Here is a 25,871-nt window from a genome sequence, read left to right on the forward strand (position 1 = left end):
ATGGGTGTATCTTATCAATGGATGGAACCCAGGCATTTGCTGTGGTGTTTGACTCACTAAAGGTATTTCAAGGGTGTGTATCCAATCTGTAGCAAGGCCAAGGTTCTTAATGCCGTGTAAAGTGAAAATAGGTAATTTATTAAGTAAAATAAATTGCTGAGAGAGGGGAGGATCTTCGATGAATTGAAGGCTTGTTAAAGAAGATAAAGCAAGCATAGGGCTTAGAGTAATTATGTAGCTATGACTTAGAGACAGTGGACTCAGCTGCACAGAGCAACCTTGTATTTGACCAGATTCTTGTATGAAGGCAACATATTTTATTTCCGGGCCATAAAGAATTCTGAAAAGTAGATCCATGCAAATCTTTCCTTCATTCTGAGCTATGAAATACTGGACTAAAGCATTTGTCCTGCTAATCTCAAAGAAACAGATACTGCCTTTTATGATTCTTGTTTCCTACATGGTGCTTGCTGTTAGATATTTTTTTCGCTCATAAATCTTATTACAAAACAGTAAAATGCCAAGATAAAGCTGGCTTATCTGGTAAATATTTCCTTGAGAATAATGCAGATACTGTCCATCCTTTGAATTCTTCAGGTCACCTGAGGGATATCCACGTACGAAAGGGTGACAAGCTCAGATCATTGTCATGTATCACACAATCAATAAGAAAACATTTTGAGAAGGATTTGCAAATATAAGTTAAATAGCAAACTTCACTGGCCCAAGGATGATGTTAAGCATTGCAGGATGTGTGAGAAGATCTAAAATGAGAGCAAGAAACAGGAAGGCAGAAAATGTGGGCTGCAAGGGTGAGAAAGGCTCTTGCGTGAATAGAAAATAAACTAGTACCATCTGAGCAAAAATGAAACAAAGTTTGTGAAGTAATGCAGAATGAGAACAGTGAGTGTTGGGGGAAAAAAAATTGTTTCCATAAGCAGCTGGATTTGTAGACCCTGATGACTTGTAGTTCTCTCCTGCTTGGATTTGCTTATGTCCAAAACCACATTTGAGCCCTAACTCCAGCCTTCTCAGGGTATGAAATATTCCAGCCATTCATTTACAAGAAACATCCAGGAACTCTCTTTAAAAGTTCTACCTTGCTCTCAAATTGGCTGAGACGTCCAGAAGTGACTGGGAAAGAGGGACTGTAAGTGCATTGCAAGAGTTTGATTTTTGTTAATAAATCAGACTCTAAATAAACTGGAGCTTGGAATAGAGAATGGAAGTCTGTTTCTCAGGTATTGCAACTGTTTCTGCATAGGAAAGAGGTTGAATAGTGCTTTGTATGCAGAGACCTAGAGATGTAGCTCTGGTTAATCGCTAAAATGAAGAAAATATGAGGACTCCCCTCTAATGCTTTCTTTGTGCCCCTCCGCCATTCAGTAGGTGTTATTTTATATTGCTATTTGTTAATGTTAAGGTATTCTCTTTGCACACAAATCTCAGAGCACGTAGGTTTGCATGAATGAGGTTCCAGTTTCAATACCTCCTGACTGACACTAGAATATCTGAAATAAAAGAGAATTGCAAGTGTTTTGTAGATCTCAAAAAAAGGTGGAGCATTCAGTCCTAGGCAAAATGTGCTGAGATTTGTTATTTCAGAACAAAGAACAAAAGCTGAGCCATGGTTATCTGTTTTTCTCTACAAGCATACTTTTAAAGCAATTATGGTACTTAAGCATAGGTTTTACTGCACATGTAATCCTGTGGGTTTGTTGTTTGCTAGTAACCACAGTGGATTCAGTAGTTCTGCATTGTTCTTCTCTTACAAGTGCTGCAAATATAATGGAACTCCAAACTGTGTTTAAGATCTGTCCTTCTAGTTGCAGCAGGTTTTTCCCTTTTTTCATTATTTCTGGACAACCGCAGTATAAAGTGAAAGCATAAATGTAGTGGCAACCGTAAACAGCCACCTGGGAACAAGAAGAAGGAGAATCTGTCTTTGAGTCTGCAGCAGAAGATGTGTCCACATATAACCAGTGAGCTTCTTGTTCATCCCTTCCCCTCTCTCTGAAAATGCTCTATACTCCAGTAACATTGTTGCCATGGCACCCATCAAAACCCAGATATGCTCTTGCTTTATGTAGCAAGATGCAAAATTTTATAAACAGAATTTCTTTTCACTGCTATAGGTGAGGGACTCTATCCATGCCTCCAGACAGAGACAGTTTACTGAACGCTCTTTGTCACTCCTGAGTATGTGCCATAGTTTACTCTTATCAGTTCAATCCACAAAGGGCACTTGCTAAGTTTTCTTTATTTGCCTGTTTGATTTTCAACATACAGATTCTGCTGCACATAAGGTGTCACCTGTACCCAACCACCCTTTAGAAAGGTGGGGAAGTGTGTGGGGAGTGTGGGAAAAGGGGGAGTCGCCCATCAGCTGGTTTAAATTAAAGTTGGGGCACCGCAGCAACATCCACCAGCTGAGGCTGTGGCTCTATGACTTCAAAGGAGAAAACTTGAACTGTTACGTGAGCCCAGTTTTCCCCTTCTGCAGCAGGGAACAGCTGGTGAAGCAGACTCTGACTGCATGGAGGCTGGTGTAAATGGTGACAATTGTCACTGAAGACGATGTATACTGACACGGATGAGATTCAGGAAATAGAGTGGCTTGTTGTGAAGGAGATTATATATCTGTATGTTAAGAGGTTTTTGCATGTAATAGCTAGTGAGGGAGGAGAAACCAAGCACGAAGCCCACATTTGAAATGTCAATCACATAATAAAAGACTATTTAATCTTTTTAAATATACATATCGAAGGCCAATACTGGGTTGTTACTTGCCCTTTGTGCTGGCTCAGCAGTTAGATATCAGCTTTTGCAGAACAACAGACGGTTCATTGGCACAGGGAATTCTCTGGAAAACACAAAGGCAACCTAAACCTTTTATGCACTGTGGTGTATGAGGCAAGAAGAGGGTAAAGACTGCTTTTTTTTAAATGTGTGTTTGGAGATTTACTCTGTATCAGTCTATGCTCAAGGAACAGTACAAAATGATGAATGCTTCACCGATGTCAGCAAGCAGATTTCCTTCTCAGTAGGCAGTACTTCCCCCAAAAGGTAGTACTGAGGAGGATGAAGGTTGGTTTGATTTCTGCTGATGCAGAATAAAAAGAGAACTTTCCAAACCTTCCACTGCTGGTGGTAGGTTTGATATTCATTTGCTGAATCTAATAACTCAGTATTTGAAGGGGTAAAAAGAATAACAATGAAGGTATCCAAACCACTCTCTCTGAACAGAGGATGAGATGATCTGACACTAAGGCATTAGAGAGAGACATGGGGAATCTGAGTTCAGCTCCCTGCTTGCCACCACTTATCTGTTTGCTCATTGGCAAGTCTCTCAGGAGGTCCCCATGACACACCCAGAGTCCCGGTGTCCGCACCCATCTCAGTAGTGCCGTGACTCAAAGGAATGCTCTGCTTGGTAGCAGGGGCACAGTCCCAGCACAGCCATGTATCGATGTTCCCTGTCTGTATAATGGGGATGTCCCCATGTTGAGTTGCTTGGATTTGTAAATTCTCCCAGGCAGAGCTGGCTGATGTTTCAGATCCACTCCTTGTACAGAGAGTAGTAACAGTTCAGCCATGAGAGTGGACAAAGTCTTGGCTAATTGTAAAAGAAACATCCTCCTTTGCCAAAGAACCCCAAAACTTGTGACCAATGCAAGCCATGTCAGTAGCCTTACTGCAAACCTACCCAGCCCTGTCACAAGCAGTGCAAAGTTACACTGCCCCATCCCTTCCCCAGATACTATTAGCAGCAATGTTTTTTTACAAAATCAGACCCCAAAATACAAGCTGTTTCTACTGCATGTCACACCCATACGTACACAGCATACTTCAAACCCAGCTTATAAATTCTTTAAGGCTCCTTTGCAAAAATACACTGGAAATTCTACTGAGTCTAAGTTACATAGAATGGACTTGTTTCGCTCAGACGAGATCCACTTTGACATCTTTTGTCAGGTGCTATTGGTTTCATTAATAATCACTGAGATTCCTCAGGGACATCATAACCATTTTTAACAGATCCTCATGCTAGTTGAGAGGTTTGGAGTATTACCTACCTTGCATGGACGTACATACATAACTGCATGCATGCAAGCAATACTGTTATGCTCAGTGGTGCTGGTATTAAACAGGAAGCTAAGTATGTGTATCGTTGATAGAACAGAGGCCAAAGGTTAATATGAACACGTTTTATGCTTGCAAAAGCTAATTACTTAAGTTAAAGGGAATACAGTGTATATTGTTTGGGTCTAAGAAATCGTATGCAAGCATATTCACATCTAATCATAAAGTATTTTAGTGCTTGTAATAGAACTCATTAAAAGTAATGTTGGTTATTCTAGAATACAGTGCAGTAAGCTTGTTTTTTAACCATTAAGCAATAATAGACTTATGTGCTGTCCTGTAGAGTTCTGCTGGTAGCAATGAAATAATGCTACTTCATTTACTTACGAAGGTAATTATTTAAAAATACAAGATAGGCTTTTAATCTTATTTGACATCTTCTTTTAAACAACAATACATTGCTTTGACAGCTAAAGGTTTACAAGAAGTTTTGTTTCTTCACAAAGTCACGCATTCTTGCCTAATTCTTGCCCACTCAGAACAACAATGTAGGATCAACCGCTTCTGAAAATCCTTTTCCCCCAGAGCAATACCTTTGAAATCATAAGTTCTAATCACGTCATTAGAAGGTATTCTTACGAGGGAAAGTTTTCAGGACTGGAGAATGTGAGTGAGAAAATCTAACTCGTCTTTCTCACAGTGGATTCAAGCACATTAAAAGCTGTCAGCAAATTGAAACTTCCTTTGATCAAACTACAAGGGCAGTATTTTGCAGCCAGCTTGTATGTGTGGACTTTGGGTTCAGCAAGTTACCATTGCACCTGAAATATACTAGTAGTACTTATTTTTAAGTTAAATTGCACTATTCTTATGCAGACAAATTTCCCATAGAAAAGGTGTTTACATAGGATTTTGTGCACAACTCCTTGTAAAGGTGATCACCTTTAGCTCCTGGAACTGAACCAATAGTGTTTGTTACCTTTTAGAAACAGGTGGTAACCTTCATCTTGAACTCAGATTGTATGTTAAAGGACCAGCTCAAGGTTCCTTAGCAGTGACATTTTGCTGTCTAAAGCATGAAGGAAAAATAATCACCCAGGCCACCTGTTATTAAGCAAAGACAATTCACTAATATTACTCTGCTTTCCTGGTTTAAGAAAATGGTGTCTGAGGAAGCTGCTCTGCCACTCTAATTAAATCAATACAGATTTTGTCAGCCTGCTTCAGCCCACTTCCATAAGGAGCTGCTTTCTGAACAGGTACTTGAAGCTCCTCTCTGATAACAAAGCTGTCTAAAAACTGCATCACGGGACTTGTGGAGAAAAGGCAGGTGTTATTTCCCACACTGTCACAACACACTGATATTTCCAGTTTTGGCTCAAAATATGTAAGTATGCATGTGTATAAATGCTGTAAAAACTATGGAGAAATCTTTGAAAGTATCTGTAAATGTGTATTTCTTGAAATTACTAGATCATGTACCAATTGTCAAATTAGTTCCACTAAGCTAAAGCCTAAGTACCCTGTATGTATCACTTGATGATCTGCAGGACGCTTAAGGTTGGCTTAATGGAACTAATTATAAGGTTTGCTAGTAATGTCATTCTAATCTAGTGTATGTTAGCTGGATTACTTTCTGGTTTAAGATTATTTTAAAATCCCAAATGTAAGGTTAATGGGGTGTTTTCAGTGTAACCTCAGAGAAAGAGAGAGAGAGGAAAACTCAGCAAGATAACTAGAAGAGAATTGTCATAACTCAGCATAGCTTCTGGTATATTCCCACTTATGCTAGGATTGTTGATGGAGCTAATGAGGCTTGTGAACAGTTAGCACTGTCAAATCACAATAGAATCCAGAGAATTTCAGAAAAAACTTTCTCTAAAAAAGCTGTGAAAGCTGAAGACTTGGCATATTGAGAGAAAAAATGATTCACGTTGCAGACCACACAACATACTGTTGAATATTCATATGCTACAGAATTAAGACCATGTACTTAATATTGTAGAATGAATTGGAGTATTTTGAACATTGCTCAGAAAGACAGAAATATCTTCTAATACTCACAGAAAAAGACAATACCTATAGAATAAACTATGTCCTATGATAAGTCAATGGGAAACAGCTGTCGATTCATTGTGTGCTTCCTCCAAGTAAAGCTACAGTGATAACCAGAGGATAGTTTAGTAAAACAGCTGAATTATCCACCCCCCTTCTTCAGTGTAACAGAAGACTAGGATTTAAGGCACATTAGTCAGCATGCTACTGTACTGACTCTCCTGAGTGATGATTCTGTCTCGAACACATACTGTGAGTGTTTTGCAGCAATGAGAGAAGGAGATTTACTGGTTTTCTCAGAATCAAGGCGATGATTTAAAAAAATGTTGATCATGTTGAATTCCATCTCGTTCTAGTTTGGTTTAGTTCAGACGGACTCAGTGCAGGATTTAGCTGTGGGACTGTGAGAGATTAACGTGATGAACTGACGTTTGTGGAGACGCACAAGTGTGTAAGTTTTTTGTCTTTTTAATAAGCTCTTTGTCCTTGAAAATTACATGCAGCTCAGTAGGAAATCTGGGTGCAAGCAGCTACCAGGATCAAACTCACTGCTATATGATAGTTGTTTAAAACATGTGGTATGCTTCAGTATGGAATCTTTAAACAAAACAGTTCTAGCTTGAGGCTGTTGCTACACAGACTGTATGCAGATAAGTCACAAATAGCTGAGCATATGTGTGGTGCAAGGTTAAAACAATAACAAGCAGGTCGAATCATTCAAACACTGGAAATCACTTTGACTCCAGGCCAAAAGCTTAGCTTGAGATGATATCAGTATGGGATAAAAAGAGGATAAACTAACAGGCTTAGCAGCCAGCTTGTTGGAGTCAGCATATAGTATCTATACTTCCAGCAGGAGAGCAGATGGTCATATATTTAAGGAAGCACCAGACAGGGAGTCAGGAGATCTAAATTCTATTCCTGGCTCTGCAGCAGTATTCCTATGTCACCTTGGGGAGTCACTTTTTTCCCTGTTTTTCTTAATCTTTTAAGTAGTGGAAATAATATTTGCTTGTCTCACAGGGCAGTTGAGAGGCTAAACTGATGCTGAAAAAAATGCTCTCAAGCTCTAAGAAGAATGTATGGAAGAGCTGCAAAGTAAACTTGTTTGGAAGAAAGGACACCGTATGGTTTCATATAGCATGTTTGTGCCATATGTTTACAACCTTTCCTCTCCCCAGAATGTCCCATGTCTTTTTGCACACAGTTTTCAAGGAGGGAATAAATGGATTAAACTGCCTTCCACATTTGCTAGAAAGATAAGCAGCTGCCAGTAAGAACCTGACCAAAGAACAGACTTTATTACTGAGATGATAGACATTATTTATGCCCGAGAGGGCAATAGGCTTGTTGAAGTTAACTGTTCGTCCCAAGATATTTTTGCATTAGTGGCAGAATAAAGTCTCTAATGGCTTGTATTCTGAATTCAGCGGTGCTGCTTGCAAGCTGAACGTTAAGTACATACTTAAGTATTGTCTTTTATGAACAAATCTTCTGCTGAAGTCCCAAAACAAGTCCATTTTTTAAATCAGTGAGAAATGTCCACGATTATTTCCACAGGACTTTAATCTAAAGCCCATTAAAATCAACTAGACTTCAAAGGAATTTGAATCAAAGACTTAGCAAGCAACTGCCATTTCTTCCGAGTCCTATGCCCATCAAGCAAAATGACCCTATCTGTCTTCATAACTATTTAGCATCATAGGAGTAATGTTTTCACCACAGAATAAACACTTTCTGCTTTCAGTGTGGAGGTGTAAACTTTGGGTTGGAGTTGAATTTTAGCATATTATTGTGATTTGCTCCATTTGTGTACATCTTTTTTGGAAAAAAAAAAAAGAGGATAAAGCCTCTTGTTTTTTTCCTCTATATCTCCATTTTTCTTATTTCTAGATTCTGAGTCCCTGTCAAGGGATTGAACACCAATACAAAGCCAGCTTTGGTTAAAGGGCACAGACAACACAACAGAGGTCTTCAAAACATTAGTCCATCTCATAGCAGTGGAGACAAAGGAAGAAAAGCAAAAGTTATCTGAGCAGATGTCCTGAGTGTCAATATGGAATATGGTCTTCCAACATGAGTTTGTTTTTCCGATTCCTCACAAACAGAGCTGCCTCTAATCCTGTAAAGAGGACTTCCTTCAGCTCTTTTGGAAGTCACTGTGGGCTAGATATCTACATGGAGTATCTACAATATCTGTCATTTTCAGCTTCAGGCTGTTGAGCAAATTATAGAGTGTGGCAATAAAATGGAAAGGGTCTCGTGTGATTTATGAAGGAGAACATATTCTTCTCTTACATACAGCCTGGTTTCGTGAGAATACACTTTTGAGTTAAGCTGGTCCTCTTTTATACTGGGACCGTTCTGCTGCCTGTTTCCTTGGTGACAGTCTTGGTAGTAATGTAAGACGACTTCATACTTTGCTGATAAAGATTTACAAAGATATCATAATTACAGTTAATGTCCATTGCATGTGTACACAAACAAACTGACTGACTGGATTCTCTTCACCCCAAATCCATGCAGTTTTCTGCATTAAATGACCATGGGATAGCTTTAATCCAAGAGAGAATCTGAGTGAAACAATTTCTTTCTGAAGAACTGTGCTATATGTCTAGTTGTAGTCTATTAAGCAAGGAATTCAACTGTTTAGTCTTGATATATGAACTAAGCAAGAAATCAAATATTTCAGACAGTAACCAGCCCACTGTTTTGAGTATATAACAAAAAACACTCTTTATGACAGTGTAAAGTTGATAAGTTGATAGTCTGTGGCCAGAGACTGATCTGGTCCAATTTAAAGTGATTTAGATGAAACTCTGATTTCCCCATCTTTCCCTTTTACAGGAATGTCAGTTGTTTCTTTCGTGTCCTCTTTTTGGCTAGGCAAGTGACAGAATTGCAGTTAAGAGGTCAAAGAAGAGCTCCACAAACACAGGAAGGAAGAGAGCAAGGATGGAGCTTGTTTTACCAGCGTTCTCTTGATCCTTATAAGCTAATCTTCACTAGTTGACATGGACCTTGCAAGTAACATTTTCTCCAATGACTATCAACTTTTTCACATAACTTTTTCAAAGATTTGAAGGTGTCATACAGAAAAATCTTCGTAGAAGTGCTTCAGTGAGAATGTTGCTATTTGTATGTGTTTGTGTTTTGGGGTGTGGAACAGAGAGCTTGGAGAATTAAGAAAAAGTAGAACTATTTAAAAGTGAAGTTAATGATTCAACAAGGGCAGGTTCCCTTCTAGGATAAGTCTGGTTATATATTATAATTGTACAAATAAAGCGTTCATTACAGGTCTATCCTCCTCCTCTCTAGTCCTGCACTGTCAGGGCTGTGTTCTTTGCACAAAGATGTGGCTTTTTCTTGGGATCATCTTTTCTCTGGGGATGCTGATTCCTGGAAACCTCAGCTTGAAATTGCAATATGATGGGTGAGTGTGAATGGAGTATCATGAAGAATTGTGCATGCAGTGAAATTCCCAGGAACTGTGTAAGAATAATAATAACAATTATGAACCGAAAACCTGGAGATAGGGTTACTAAGCTGTAAGCTTTGTAAGATTTGGAAAGAAAATTTAAAGACGGGAAATGAAGAAAGAGTGAACCAAATCCGAGCCAGCAAAGATATGGCTGCAGCCATAGGAGACACAGAATGCCCCTCAAACGGACCTCAGGATGCTCTGCTTCCATTAGCTGAAATTCGTTTGTCTTAGCCTCTTTCATAATGAACTTTGAAATCAGATGCTGTAGGAATAAAATGCCTTTCCTGAGTATAAAGCAGGGGGATGACTGTGCAAAATTATATCCATTAATAAAAGACAGCTGAGGTTATGTGGAAAAGATGGTGTCTCAAAAAGCAACTCGGATACTGAACCCCTGTTGGAAATCAGTAGAAATAACAAAAAAAAAGCTAGTGAAGTTGGTCCAGAAAATCCTCACCCCAAAGTGTTCAGAGAATGAGATTATCACATTTTTTCTTACTGTTTTTGAAAAGTATGAAATGTCTAGTTTTGCTGTTTTCTCCATTCTCAGTTCTGCTTCATAAGAAACTGAGTGATATAAAATTATGCTGTTTGTCTATCTAAATTATTTTCTTTCCTTCAATCTCAACTTTACAAGGAATGGTAAGTCATTCTGCCTTTACAGCAGCTGCGATTTGCAGGAGGGGCACAAATATAGTGTGGAGGCCAGCCATCCACATATAACTTTATATATGGAATTTTCTAAAGTAAACAAAGAAAGTAGCCCAGTGCTGAATGCCTCTGGACTAATTATATCCCCAGAATATAGTTTTAAAACGGAGAGAAGACAAAGCAATACCTACCGCAAGCAAGTTCCTTCATAGTATACCTGTTCAACAACTCTCCTGGCAAAGCCCCTGGAAGAGCATACAGAGTCACCACTTCTCTCTTTAAAATGTGTTATTTCACTTGGGTAATATTTAGTCTTTAGATTTGTATCCGGGACTCAGTCAGAGCCTGTCAGTTTCACTGGATAGAATTCAACAGCCCCTTGGAAATGTAGTGTTCGTTTTTCTTTCTAATTGCTGTCCAGGACTGAACCTGTCGAGTACGCGCACGGGATTTAAAAACACACTGAATAGAATGGTCAGTGTGACTTTGGGTGGGCAGCACCTGCACAAAGATGAAATGACTAGTAAAGCCCATGATCATTGTTATTTGCTCTGTTCAACAACTTAGATGAAATTTCCGATCTATGAGCATTCAAAGAAACACAGCTTGTGCTGAGAAAAGTCCTTTAATTTGGTAAGAAAGCTTAACTGTAGCATTTTAAAAACTGTTGTTCTCACATGGTTACATGGGCTGACTTTGCACTTCTCTACTGAGAATCCTAGTCCATAATCATAAATGAGCGTGTGCTTTCTAATCTTAGTTTACTATTAAAAATGATTTGTCTCCACACTGGCTATTGTAAAAGGTTTATCAGTAAATAAGAGCTGGCCATCTGGCAGCAATCTGACTGTCTGGCATTTCTTTCATTTGGTGTAATTAAGACATAATGTCAATGAGGATAGAAAGATATTACAGGATATTGTTTCCCTTCCTGATAGACAAAGAGCAAAGCAAGCCCAGGCATTTAGAGAGAATAAACTCTGAACTGCAGCTGAGATGTTTATTCTCCTACCAAAGATGTTTATCCTGCATCTACAAGGTTCTATTACAAAGATATCATGGCTGTTGCAGCAAATTGTTAGCAATGCAAATGTAATCATTTTGCCCCATAGATAACGGTGCTATATGCTAACAGCATCTCCTGAACTAGTAGTAAACAGCCCATTTTAACTATCAAGTTCTACATTTCTCTATCAGCAAAGGTGATACTTTCAAGAGAGATGTAAAAAGCCCCAAATCCCCCTATTTTTCACTGCATAATATGAACGAACAGTGAATTCTATTTGCATGTATATTAAGTTGATAATTGTACATTTGTGTATGGAAGCACAAATGATAGCAGTTACAATTCAGATGATGAGAGCATATTATATTGATGACCATAATGATTCACCATACAAGGCTTTTGCGACAAGAATTTCTGTTACAAAAGCGTTAAAATGTAAAATGTTCTTTTTTTGTACTTATCCTGTAAAGGCTCCAAGGCTCATTGAAGTCATTAAAGGAGATTGTAAAGCAGTGGTTATTGGTTACTAACAAATACGAGTATTTCTCAGGTTCCCCCTTCTATCACATGAGTAGTGGATAACTGCTATCTCACCTCTGAGTAATGTAATGTAGTCATCAAAATCCACTCCTCTTTATGAAACCCTTTCATTAGAGATGTCACACTTGCTATGAATTCTGGAAAATTGATTTGAACGAACACTGAAAAAGAATTAGAAAAATAATTACAGACAGGTTTTTTAATAGAACATACAGATTTGCTTTTTCTGCATTTCCAAGCATTTTAATTTGTTCTTTGTAAACTTTCAATATTTTTTTTCAGATTAAGTCTGCAGTAGATGAAAGTGTCATGGGTCCTCATGAAAATATATACTCAGACACTGGATCTGTGTGTATTTTCTAGAAATAAAAAAAATCATAGATCCTGTAGTAGAAATTTTTGTTTCCTACAAATTGATTAAGAATATGCAGTTCTGGAGACCACGCTATTCATATTTGTGGAATAAATTGGCTCTTCTCGTGGCAAGTAGTTTGTGGACATCTCAAGCTCTTAGCAATATTCATTTACCATGACTATCTAATGTTTTTGCATGCTCAAGTAGATCAGCGAAGCAACAAGTCTATCTAGAATAACTGAATAATTCCCGAACAGGAGGAAAAGAAAGTGACATCTTATCAAATAAATAGTTTATTATATATTACTGATGATCTTGTTTTGGCCCTGGTCCCGCAAAGGCAGAAACGCACACCAGGGCTCATGCAAGCAGTTGAGTTCAGTGAAGCCAGTATGGGGAATAAAGAACGGCCACCGGCAAGGAAGCAAAGTTAACCTAATGTTCTAGCAACAGAAAACCCACATCACTTACTTCTACATGCAGCTAAACCATTCCAGAAATTCATCACTCAGATATGCTTTTGTTTGAACAGCACTCAGTTACATGCTGTGTCTTCCTTTTACATAACAAAATATCTCCTTTTGACTTTAACAGACATTAAAACTGATCCTGTTTCTCTGCTGAATTTCCAGGGATCAGGTTTTTCATATTGTGCCAGAAACATTTCAGCAAGTCCAGCATCTTCAGCAGCTTTGCAGCACTTTACTGGTGAGTAAGGATAACCATGTGTGCCCAAAAAGCGGAGTGGGGTCTTGAGCTGTAAAACAGATTTGCATGCAAATTTGGACAGGAATGAAGGTTAAAGTAAACTTGAAAAAGCTTTACCTAACTTTTTTTTTCTTAGTGTAAGGTGGAATTGCCCTTCCATTACCTGAAGGAATTTATGGGAAGAAGTTAGTTTCCTTGCATGGCTCTGTGAGGGTGCTGCTCCTTACCAGTGGTGCCCGAGTCAATGGAAACACTAAGCCTGTGTTGCATGCTCTATGAACAGATGGCTGGAGAATAGTTATAGAGAGAATTTGAAGGAAAACTTCTTTCAGTTATTGATATGCAGCTACTCTTTCTTAAATATATTTTCTCATTCTGAAAACAGAGCTTGATTTGTGCATTTCTTTCTTCTCCTCTGCACAGCTGGATTTGTGGAAGCCCCAGCTGCCTGAAGACATCAGGACTGGAGAAGACCTGCACATAAGGGTCCCAGCCCCTCTGGTGCAGGCAGTGAAAGACAGCTTAGGTCATCATATGATCTCTTACAAGTACGACCTCTGATTTCCTGATGGGAAAGACTGGTTCTAACAATTTTTGCAATCACAAAAGGACCTAGCCGTTTCCAATGAACAGTCAGCAAGTACTGACGATAGGTCCCAATCTTTGTCCCAAGTGCCTCCAACTTACCTTGACCTGTCCAATGCACAGATACTATATATACCTTTGAGTTTTAAAGGCACTTCCCCCTGTGCCCTGTTTATTCACCTTCCAGCTATCCTGGACTGTGAATTTGGAGCTGGGATCTGAGACAGCCCAATTTCTCTTGTTTCTTGCCATTGCCTTCTCAGCAGTAGAGGACGGTACTCAGAATTATGACACAGTTTTTTATTTTAATGTCAGGAAGCCAAGCTTGGTATAACCACTACTTATAGGAACATGCTTTGATCTTGGAAAGTATGGATACTTCAACACAGGGTCCCCCCTATTTTGGAAAGCCCAAAGGTTTAACCAGTATCACTGCAGAGAAGCAGTTTCTGTAGCTCTCCTTTTCCCTTCCCTGTCTTTTGTTGCTCCTCTGTTTTGGAGAAGAGCCCTTTCAAAGTGAGTATCCAGACAGCTTCTTCAGAGCTGCAGTTTCCTACCCCAGTCCCAGCCCCTGCCAGGCTGGTGAGAATTTCCTGGCACCATCCATTCAGAGACATCCCAGCCTGGGACAAAGGGCCCGGTGGCAGGAGCACCCAATTGGGAGCCACGAGCTGCAAATGGCCCATGATGCTTTTACACACCTACCCAGCCACACATCTTCACTAACTGCCATGCTTCTGCTTCCAACCAGAAGATCTAATCCAAAGAATGTTTATAAAGACAAATGGGATTAAATAAAATTCCCACAGTCCCACTCCCATTTGGAACTGACTCTTTCATGTAACCAGTAGCCAGCTGTATTTCATATAAACAATCCTGTAGTCATTCAGGGCTGGCAACAAACAGCCAATGGACACACACTGACATTTACCAATCAAAGATAAGTTAAAGGATAATGGGTGCCACTTCAAAACCGTTTAGAGTTAAAGCTGATCTTGACTTCCTGCATCTTACCTGACAAATTCTTTTTAGTAAGCATGATGCCCTGACAACCAGAGATGGAGAGAGACGAGGTAGGAGCCAGTATGAACGATCTAGCATCAGGTTCAGGTATTCACAACTTAGACCACATTCCAGAAGATATTTAACCTCTTATTTATATCAAGGCTCTTCATTTTCTAATGGTTTCAACTGATTCTATTGGACATTTAAAGACTAAACTGAAGGTAGCTTAATCTTTTTTTTCTTTCTTTCTTTTTTCTCCTTGGATTGGGGCCAGAACTGTATCCACCTTGTGTAGGGTCCTAAAGAAAGAGGTGGGTAATTTAATAGTCAAGCTGAAATTTTGGCTTTGTAGCCCAAAAGGGTTGAGATGTGTACGGCAATGTTAGAGTTAAATTTCCTATAACAGATTCAAAGCAGGAACCACCTTTTAGAAGGCAGTTGACATGCAAGGAAGGTAACATGACAGTTAGGTATATAATGATAGAGACATAAATGACAAATTATAATCAGGACATCAATATTCTGACTGTGTCAGACTCCAGGATTTCAATTCTCCAGAGCTCTGATAAGGCATTTTGCATGTGCAGCTTCAGTTCATGGGAATTTGCACCGCCTAAATTTTAGTTTGAAGTTCAGATGTGAATAAACATCAAAGTTCAGAGTGAAAGTCAGCTGTAACTACTCTTGAAAGTTTCTTATGTGCAGTTTCCAGAAATGCCTATCAGTGCTACTGTCAGCAGAATAGTCTATTAGCCCTTACAGTGTTTGAAATAAACAATGTTTAATCTACCTTTGCAATTGTATTACCACAAGCATTTGCAACAAGCACAGATTTGTAACAGTGTTAGAAGGGCTGATTGCAGTGTGAAAGCACAGTGTATAATCCAAAATCCTCTGAAGCCACGGAAAAGGTCTTATTGACTCCCTTGATTGTGGAATCACACTTGTGCTATACTAATTTATGAACTAATTTGTAACTAAAAAGCAAGAAGAGCATTATGAAGGAAAGAGGCACTTTTGTTCTGACTTTTGAAAATTGCAACGAATACTTCTGTGAAGTCTTTGCAAATGAAAAATGTCTCCATAAAACACAATGAAACACTAATCTTATTTTTTTTCTCTGTTCCCAAAAGGTGATATTTTACAGTTTTGCCCAGAAGTAGAAGCGGTGAAAAAAAGAAAGCTATTGAACATTTTTTGGTAGAAAATTGTCAATCTGTAAAAAAAAAAAATATCTGGTAAAATCATTACTTTATTGTAAAAACCCAGTGAAAATCTCAGTATTTTGAAATTTCTCTTACATGAAAGTAACCACTATGCTGATGGTGATGAATTTGCCAGGCAGTTCACAACAGAAGGGGCTAAATCCTTTAATTTGTTGATGTAAGCAATGTACCCACCATGATAGTTCTGCAGTAATTTTTATGGATTCTTTTCTTTTCTATCTCCCTCTTTCCTTGCCCCTCAGAGTCCTCGTACCTGACCTGCAGAAACTTGTGGATCAGAGCATGCCGAAGGAGAGGAGCAGCCACAGGCAGGTGCCAGAAGGTTATATCTACACCCAATATCATCCCATGGAAGAGGTAGAGGAACACAAGTCTGCTTGCTTTCTTTGTTGCTGCTATTTTGTAAATACCACAGCAAGCAATGCTGTGCTTGCAGAAAGCTCCGCAGAAAGCTCTTTCTGGCTTTCTTCTTTGCAGAGTCAGTCCTTACTATTTGACTAGAATCTTGGCCTGGTTGAGTTGGACATGAATTTGCCGTTGGTTTTGATTAAATCCTCAATTCCTCCCTGACCAAAATCTAAATGCTCTGCATGAAGCAGCCATATTGTTTTGCAAATAACATTCTGGGGTTCAGTTGCTTGGTTTACTACCTTTCTACCCTGTTATGCTTTATCATTATCTCTAGCATTTATTCATTTAAGCCCCAATACATTTGATGCTGAGCCAAATGTGAAGTGCAATGACTATTGCAGTATCTGGAATCTCAGTGAGGAAGAAGAGGTGAACAGCGGGAGATCTGTAGAAAGAAGTAATTTAAGGAGAAGTTTTTGACACTTTAGGAGAGAATAATGTCACGACGGCGGGTAGCGAAGACTTCTTGGTGCTATATTTCACAGACCAATGGGTAAGCAGAGCATGGTGGTATTTTTCCTCCTAGCCACATAGTAAGAGTGAGAGAGCGGAGTCAATACTCACATAAACGTTGTTTGAGCTACCCATTGGGGATGACTGCTGCTAAACTCAGGTGTGAAAAATCAGTACTGATAGGGAAGAGACTCTATTACTGTTTTGAAGATTTGATGGTGTGGTTCCACATCTGGTGAAGTCAACAGAAAGATGCCCAAAAGGACAGGCATGTTGAATGAGATCCAGGACAGAGTACCAGTGTTGTATTGCAGTGATGTTATATTTTAATACCCAGTGAGATATGACCATGCATTTGCTCAGAGGCAAGTGAAAGGCCTTCCGTGAGTGTTAAGTGATATCACAAATTGAAATGAGCTCTGAGGAAAACGTTGCTTGTCTAAGCAAAAGAAAATGCTTTAATCTGGAAATGGAGGTGGGAAAGAGAAGGAAAGTCCCACTTTGGACCAAGAATTCTCTGTGACTATTTCAGATTTATCAATGGATGACTCAGATCCAGAAGAACAACAGTGAGCTGGTGACTCAGCACTACCTGGGGAAGACAATTGAGAATCGAGAAATGTATTATCTGCAGGTATGGGAGGAACTTTCTTAAAATGAATAAAAGCTATCTTCACAAAAAAGTACACAGGAGAAGACAGGGTTCAGATCCTTCCTAAGACAGTGCTCATCCCAATTCACTGAAATAACAGGAGATGGTTTTCTCCTTTACACAACAGTAAGATTTGTCAACTTTCATATACACTATCACCATAACCTTGCTATTATGCAGTGAAAACAACAAATTTAACTGAAGTCTTGTTTAGAAATACTAATCAAGCTGAAACTAACTTGGCAACAGCTGTGTGCGAGGATAAAGTGTTTTGTTTTGTTGGTTTTATTACTTTTTACAGCATATAGCCTTTCTGCTAGGAGAATTCCATGACATTTTTTATCAGACACTCTAGTAAAAACCATAGCTTTATTAATTGGTTTAGTTATTGTCTAATCTGTTCCTATCACCGAGTAAAATTAGATTCCCTGCCTTTTTGTGCTTCCCCATCAAAAAAAAAAAAGAATCCCAAAGTAAGAACAACCTGTCCTGTGAATGACTAATATAAATGAAAAATAAAGCGGTTTATTGACAGTCCTGCTCAACAAACACTTTAAAACTTGTGCCCTGAAATACTACAGAGATGGGTTTATTAGGAAGGAGAGCTTGTCGTAATGATGTCTGTAATAATGATAATCTCAGATGGCTCAATGGCATATCAAGGCACATCCTTTTCTTTCTGTGTTACACTAGGCTGTTTTATCGTAATGTAAGTTTTCCAAATGATCATTCTTACACTCTCTCAGATCAGTCAACCATCAGATAAAACCAAGAAGATCATTTGGATGGACTGTGGGATTCATGCCAGAGAATGGATCTCTCCAGCCTTCTGCCAGTGGTTTGTGAAAGAAGTGAGTCCTCACTTTTCCACTTAGATAATTAAAAAAACATATCACTTTGGATACTTCTCTGTCATTGTACCAAGAATTATGCTTTTTCTGTTAAAAATGTTTCTGTTATGATTTTCAAAATTAGTACATAGTACAAATACCCGTGGAAACCTAAGTGCAAATCACAGTTTGAGGTGAATATTTGTTAGCTCATTGTTTCCTCCACCTGAACTGATTCCAAAGACACCGAACTTGATAGCAATCTCTCCATTTCCCATGGTGGCTTTTGGATCAAGCCTCTCTGCATCACAAACCCACAGTCCCCCTGGAATAAAGCAACCCTAAGATATGGTATAGCAACATTCCACATGTACTGAAAGTACCTGGCGCACAATTACGCTATCACGCAGCTTTCATACCTGCAAGACCATATCCATATGACTATACAATGTCACCTTGTAAATGGCAAAAGGTAGATATCTCCACATATCTGGGGATTGCATAGATCTTGGATAACATGGTGATACTCAGTAGTGATTCCCTGATGATAGTTCTAAACTAGCTCTTTCCAGTGATTACAACTAGATTCTCTGCTTGGTCCTCTGTATTTTTTCTTTTCAGATTCTTCAAAATTACAAAACTGACCCAAAGATAAGCAGATTTCTACAGAATTTGGACCTCTACGTCTTGCCAGTCCTTAATATTGATGGCTACATCTATTCTTGGGAAAAAGTAAGTAGTGAAAATCCAGGAATTATATTGAAAGTTCGATGTGCACAGTATGTTTTGTTAATTTTAGATACAATCACAGAAATTATATTTAAACAGAGAACAGTGACAGAATCATTACTCACACAAATCCTCTCATGGCAGAGCAGTTCTGTTTCTTCTGGTAAATCAGCAGTCACTTGAGATTACAGGGCTAAAAATTCCTAGTACCGTCATGAGCCTGGGGAAGAGAGGACAAAACCACAGTATCAATTGGTTTTGTATTTCTGGGGATGGATTTACTTTCCTCATAACAGCTCAAGGCTTGGTTGATGGAGTTAAGTATGTCTGGAGGAGACAGTCATTCTTCGCAAGAGATGTCAACTAGTAGATGGGTGCAAGCACCTTTGCAGCATGGGACAGAAGGGGAATTGATCAAATATTGGGCAATTTGGTTTTGCAATAGGTGTGCCCTCCCAAATAATCTTCCTTTTCTGATATGGAGGATAATGCAAAATGTTGGTCTTCGGCTACTCTCATCATGCTTCCAGCCCAGACAAAACACCCTTTAATGCAGGACCTCAGCATGGCCCAAGAGGCTCAGCTTACCACCATGTGGATCCTGCTGTCTCACAGCTTGCTCCCTGGCAGGTTTGGGGCATACCACACATTGCACTTGGATGCATGTGTAATTCAGCCAGGAAGCTCATACAGGCAGTGCAGTGAGGTCTGCAGAGAACCAAGTGTAGCAATAAGAATAGTAGGGAACCAAGGAGCAGCAGCAAGATTAACTAACAAAAAAAACATTAATCTTCTTTAATTTGAAACAAACATAAGTTCAGGTGTTGTCTCTTGGACACAGAGGTACCCCTCACAATGCCAAGTCTTTCTTAGGAGTGCAGCACTGCATGGGAGCAGTTGAGTGCTATGGAAAAAGCAAACTTTTTTTTTTAAAGCTCAGTAGGCTCATTTCAAGGTGCATGGAGGCTTGTGTAATACGACAGCCTGGCTGTAGTAGATAAAATGTTCTGTCACTAGGCTTTATCACCCTTGCACACAGAGTTGCACTCTTACAATGCAAGAGTTACTCAGAATGCAGAGGTCTAAAGTAAAGGAGTCTTTACATCATATTATTACGAGGCCCTATGGACCATTGAGTTGTTATTATGTAACTGCAGTTACTTTTGCTTAGGATCGTCTGTGGAGGAAAAACCGTTCTCCACATATGAATGGCACCTGCTACGGGACAGATCTCAACCGAAACTTCAATTCCTCCTGGGGCAGTAAGTTCCAAGTATTTCAGATCAGCAACGCAAATGTACAGCAAGAGTAATAACTAGTCTCTGAAGTAAGATGAGGTCTTATAAGAAAGGAATACTCATCTTGTTGTCATCAAGACATAAGTAAAAATAAAAACCTGGTTTGTAAAAATATTAAGTCATTGGCTCTCAACTGGCATTTAATTTTGTGAGCAGAAAATTGCTGCTTATATAACTATACCTCTAATTCACTGCCGGAGCAAGCATCAGTTCTAGGCAGCAATGTTAGGAGTTAGTCACTTAACAGCCAGCAGTTGGGTATGCCATGAATTTCAAGGACCCTCTACAGCTTCCCTGGCAGGTGGTACATTGTGGTGGTGTCAGAGTGTTTTCATTGCAGCCAGCCTTTAAATATGCATTAAATATTTCAGTGTTGTAGCAAATTTTAGTTTCTACCAATAGAGTGAAATGTTAAAGTCGCACTGAGCTGTCTAGTCTTCCTGTCCACATAAACACACACCTTTACACTCCCAGGTAAACTTCCCTGTTCCCTCTGAAGTGGCATTTATATGTATCTCCTTTGATTCACTTTTCGTATTCCTTTCCAGGTGTTGGTGTTTCTTATAACTGCAGCAGTGAAATCTTCTGTGGATCTGGACCAGAATCAGAGCCTGAGACAAGGGCCGTGGCTCAGTTTATCGAAAGGAAGAAGAGTGACATTTTGTGCTATTTAACAATTCACTCCTACGGACAGTACATCCTCACTCCATATGGTTCCACAACTAAACCTCCAAGTAACAGTGAAGAACTGGTAGGGCAAAACATTCATCTTCTACACTTGTAGAGAACAAGTACAGGCAGTATACTGCATGTGGCACAACTCTATTTGCCCTCTTGCCTTTCCTTCAGAGGAGCTGGGCTTATTCAGGGACTTGCCTTGGAGTTACTGCCGCTCCTCACGTTTCCCACACAGTGAGGACAGGCTATGGGCTGACATTGGTTCCCCTCCCCGGCTTAGTCACAAAAATTAGAACCATGCTGTGCAGAGTTTAATATCTGCATTAGCTCTGTGTACTCTCTGGGTTTACAACTCCTCTCATGTCTATCTAATAACATATCAGAACTCTTGGCTTCTATCTAACACTGCTTTCCTCTCCTCTAAACAGAACCTCTAGTGACAGTGATTTAGTGTTTCTATGGAGGAAAGGGGAAGTAACAAGGAAAAGAAGTAGAAAGTAACTTTTCTTTCAAGAAAACTTTCTCTGAGGCAGGTCTCCAGGGCTTCAGCTGCTCATTTCCCTAATGTAGGGCTGTGGTCTCTTCATCTTTCTTGGTTGCCTGTTGTATGTGCAGTATCAGCAAGATCTCCTTGCCGCAGAATTAATCCTAATCCTTCGTTTTAAATCAGGAAAATTGAATTATTACAGATAGGGTTACTGCAATTCAAGGTAAGTGGAGAAGAGCACCAAGTTCTTGCTGCATACAAGAATGCATTTGCACTTTAGGATGCCAGCACACTATACACACATGGCTGTCACGATTGTATCCAGAAAGGGTATTCCAAATGCCTTCACTAGGAGAATGGGAGAAAAGTAGGCATCTGCTTCTTTGTTACTTATTCCCTCAGCTTCTCAGTTCTCTAATTTGAGTTCATTAACATATGCACTTATGAACATTTCAGTAGCTGGAGCACTAGTCAAGAGCATGAGGGACTTGGGTTTGAACTTCATATGAGTCATTTAGTCTGTCTATGGCTCAGTTTCTAAAGATGGTGGGATACAGAGTCCATGGCAATATAACAAATTTAAGGGATCAGTCACTGCTGTAGTCAGCACCAGTGTGCTATACGGCATAGACTCTAACTCTCCAAAACACAGCCCTCTAGCTTTACAACAAAGTAAACACTTTCGCTAGCTAATAGCAGAGTTATTTTCAAAATTTTAATATAATTTTCATTAAAAAATCAAGAACAGTTTGCTCACATGTTTGTAATGGGTTTCTCTAAAGTCCTGAATTTATAATATCAAAACTTAAAGCTGATCATATGTAAATGTAAAGCTGAAAGAGACAAAAATTTTGGCCCACTCAAAATAATTGCCAAATGTACTGGTACTGACGACAATGCTGTTCCTATTTTGGACTTACAGATGCATGTTGCAGAGAAAGCAGCTGCTGCCCTGATGGGAAAGTATGGGACCAGTTATAAAGTAGGATCAACCTCTTTAATTTTATGTAAGTTTCTTTACATTTCCCTTTGATTGCTCTGTATTTCAAAGAAGAGAGTCGTTGTGTCACAGGCATCAGCAAGTACTGTTTTGATGAGTTTCCTCTTTGAGTACTATTAAATGGACTGGTTCGGTGGAACATCTAAGCAGCAGTCATTTGAATACAAGATAACACTGTACTTTATAAAGCTGACTGCAGGAAGGAAGGAAGCATTGATCAGAAGCTAGTTCCTACATGAATTCCTCACAGATACATCACAGGGGACAGGAGATTGGTGATACATCATCCTGACCCTGCTGAAGTCAGCAGCAAAACTCCTATTTGTCTTCACTGGAGTCAAGCAAAAATTAAAACCCCAATCAGGTCTATAGTTACTATATCAGACATTATCACATGGCAACTGCTTGCAGTTCTGCATGAAATATGTCGGTTTCAGCCTTGTTCCTAATGGACTGGATACCCACATCATGAACACACCATCACAGCCGATACTAGTTGATGGCCTTTACATATAGGACTAGAGGGCCCTAGAGACTTCCTGGTAAACCCAATCTTTTCCCAGTAAGCAATAAGTCATGCTAGTCACTGAGAAGACTAAGTAGTTGGCTCTAGTACCCATGCGGTTTTGCATATTCACAGCATCTGTGCCAGTCCCTGAGTCACACGAGTCACCTACTGTGTGAGCAACGTGGTGTAAGTATAAGGTAACTTGCCTACGTCTAGCAGTGCATTTTGCCAAGGTTTGTACTTATACTGAATAGGTAAGAAAAAAGATCCATGAGGCAGATGAACAGGGAGTAGCCAGAAAACTTTCAGACTTGACAAAAATTATGCTTAAAAACAAATATACAAAGAAATTTCAGGCAGTGTCAATGTAGGTAATGACGTACCAAAACAGACAAATGGCCAATCCATCTTGTACTCCAAACTAATCACAGTAAAATGTTAAAAACACAGAATCCCTGGAACTCATATCCTGTTATTGTACAATACCACCTTATGGAGGATTGTTTCACTCAGGAAACTCCATGGAAGACTTTTAGTATAATTAAGAATTGTAGCACCTAGAAACTCTGCTTTCCATGTCACAGTGATATACGGTTACTGCTTAGTTCAGGGATTCGGGTATAATCTTGCATTAACTATAGCAAGAAGTATTTTCAAAGAACTGTGCTTAGTACATATGTCTCCCCTCTATTTTTAAATTCACAGACAGTAACTCAGGCTCCTCACGGGACTGGGCTCACATGATTGGCATTCCTTTCTCCTACACATTTGAACTGCGAGACAATGGTACTCACGGATTTGTTCTACCTGTTGACCAGATCCAGCCCACATGTGAGGAGACTATGCTGGCTGTGACAACTATCATAGACTATGTTGATCAGAAGTACTTCCCTGGTGGGGCTGTGATGCTGACCTCTGGCAGCTTGGGCCTGAGCCTTTGCCTGAGTGTTGTACTTACATGGACTGTTTCTTAAAAACGGCTTAGAGAACCCAGCAAGAGACTCCCATGCAAAGTATAATGTCGCTTTGAAAAGACAAAATTCCATGAACAGAGGAACTAAATGTCAAGTATTTCAATAAAGGCTCATCCCGCAAAATCCAAGCACCCACTTGTGTTTTTGATAGCTGTGTTTTAGGGAAGGAGAAAAGGATGAAGAGCTGTGGCAATTTCCCAAGCTTCCCTTGCTGTACTCAAGAAGCCAGCTTGAGTACACACGGGGACAGAATACTGTTACTCCCTGGTTCTTGAGCACATTTTCAGTGCTCATCTGGGCCTACGCAGCCCTTCTGTCGGCCACAGTCTGCCTTGTCACAATTCTCCCCACTGCCTGACCCCACCGACTGTTGGGTCTTGCTGGCATTAGCAGGATGCCTGTGAGACTTAAATATTCCCGGTTCCCACTACAGGACATTGGACAGCTTCGTTGAGATCCACCCTCCTTCCCTAAACTAGCACATTGGGATTTACCAGAAAACACAGGGCCGCAAAAGCTGGTGAAAGGTCATAATCCGGCAACCATGAACAGCAGCCTGAAGCAAGAGTTGAGCTGGTGCAAGCATGTGGGGACAGACAAGAGGTTTGGCCCTGCCACTTAGGTGCAGTCAGATCAGTGATGATAGAAACTGCCCAAATCCTTAAAAAATACAGAAGGTAAAGGGAAAAGGAAGATGAGGATGGGGTGCTAGTCCTACCTCACAGAGCAGAGCAGAGAGTGATTTCATTGCATCCTCAATTGCCAAAACTGTGTGACTGGTGGATACAAATATTCTCCTAAAGTCAGACTCCTAAGGCATTTCATTGCAGATTGTACATAAAAAAAGTCTATTTACAGAGGTGTGTCTTTCTTACGAACCACCTTAATCCTTTGGGGTCCACTCTGCAGAAGGACTGGGGCCCATTTGTTGGCTTTCCATCACTTTGGAGAGCCTGCAGCTTGCAGGGTTCTGCCTGGGATCCCCATGCAAAGCTAGAAGCTCACTGGAGTGCCAGAGGAAAGGAGATGTTTCAGCCCATTGAGCAGGGCCCCTCTGTCTGAGCTGCTCGGAAGGCAACACCAAGAGCTTCTGTGTTGTTACAGCCAACACCAGAGGGTGCAGGGCATTCACTGAAATAGAGACAACCTATTTTAACCTGTACTCTGTCTGCTTTTGAATCCAGGAGTCCCACTTCCCAGAAATATGTCCACCAGGCTTGGCTATACAGATAATAGGACAGATTATTTTTTTTTCTTTCTGATAGAAAATGAAGAGTCCAGGGGGAAAAAAAAAATAAAAATTTTGTATTAAATGTCTGATTTTCTTAGCTAGTTTCAAGATTCTGCTTGAAAATTGAAGGTGTTCTAACCAGAGATTTTCAACTAAATATTTCCAACTTTGGGGAAGAGAATGTTTTTTTTTTTCCCCTTGATCGCTTGAAGGCCAGTGATGGCAAATGCAGATCAAAAGCTTCTGCCAGAAAACTCACAGATAAAGGACATTGGAAGAACTGTAATATTACTGTCGTCAAGTTATAAAGTACAGCGAGACTCAGTGACTTGACCAAGATCTTAAAGAGGGTCTGTGGCAGAACCTGGAAAATTCCTTTGTCCGATTCTTTTACAATGCTGACAAGAGAATCATGCATATCACATGGTACTGTTTAAAAAAAAAAAAAAAAAGAGAAAATCTTGCAGACATTTTTTCAAAACACATCTTATTGTCATTTTATCTGTACTGTTAGTCGACAAATATTAGCTCCTGTGTTCATTGTCCACAGATTATTACCAATTGGTGTAGCTAAATCTGTCTGACTCCTGCAGGTTCCCCAGAGCATAGTCCTTCCAGACCAGCCACTCATTTACAGTAAGACACGTCTGTCGCTGGGCTCTGCAGCAGAAGGTGTCGCTAATTAGCACTTCTCCCCACTGGAGCATCACTCCCCAAACTTATGTTTAGTTTAGGATGTGACTTGTAAGCCTTTAAATTTTTATTTGTATATTGTGTCTTTGGAACCATAAGAAACAAGACAAGTCCATCTGGCCCATCACTGTGAGCTGTCTTTAAGCTTTTGCCAAGAAAGGTTGGACCGGATGATCCTTGAGGTCCCTTCCAACCCGGTATTCTATGATTCTACGATTCTGAGTGGGGT

At 39.8% G+C, this 25,871-nt stretch overlaps 1 protein-coding gene across 1 annotated transcript; it reads left to right on the plus strand.

Moving 5' to 3' along the window:
• Positions 1–9,451: 9,451 nt before the first annotated feature.
• On the plus strand, positions 9,452–23,718 carry CPO (carboxypeptidase O). The gene is made up of 11 exons (XM_054209611.1): positions 9,452–9,571; positions 12,807–12,882; positions 13,306–13,430; positions 15,941–16,055; positions 17,095–17,196; positions 17,961–18,065; positions 18,666–18,776; positions 19,945–20,035; positions 20,620–20,822; positions 22,159–22,243; positions 23,450–23,718. Exons 1-11 carry the CDS (start codon positions 9,492–9,494, stop codon positions 23,716–23,718), a joined length of 1,362 nt encoding a protein of 453 aa, XP_054065586.1. The 5' UTR covers positions 9,452–9,491.
• Positions 23,719–25,871: the final 2,153 nt, after the last annotated feature.

This window comes from Rissa tridactyla, chromosome 7, assembly GCF_028500815.1.
Source record: "Rissa tridactyla isolate bRisTri1 chromosome 7, bRisTri1.patW.cur.20221130, whole genome shotgun sequence".
Taxonomy (NCBI): domain Eukaryota; kingdom Metazoa; phylum Chordata; class Aves; order Charadriiformes; family Laridae; genus Rissa; species Rissa tridactyla.

Bases quoted from the DNA above. Each gene is read 5' to 3' on its own strand.
- CPO (XM_054209611.1), top strand. From the start codon at position 9,492: ATGTGGCTTTTTCTTGGGATCATCTTTTCTCTGGGGATGCTGATTCCT. The intron at 20,823-22,158 runs GTAGGGCAAAAC...TTGGACTTACAG, and splicing joins CAAGTAACAGTGAAGAACTG to ATGCATGTTGCAGAGAAAGC. The intron at 22,244-23,449 runs GTAAGTTTCTTT...TTAAATTCACAG, and splicing joins ATCAACCTCTTTAATTTTAT to ACAGTAACTCAGGCTCCTCA.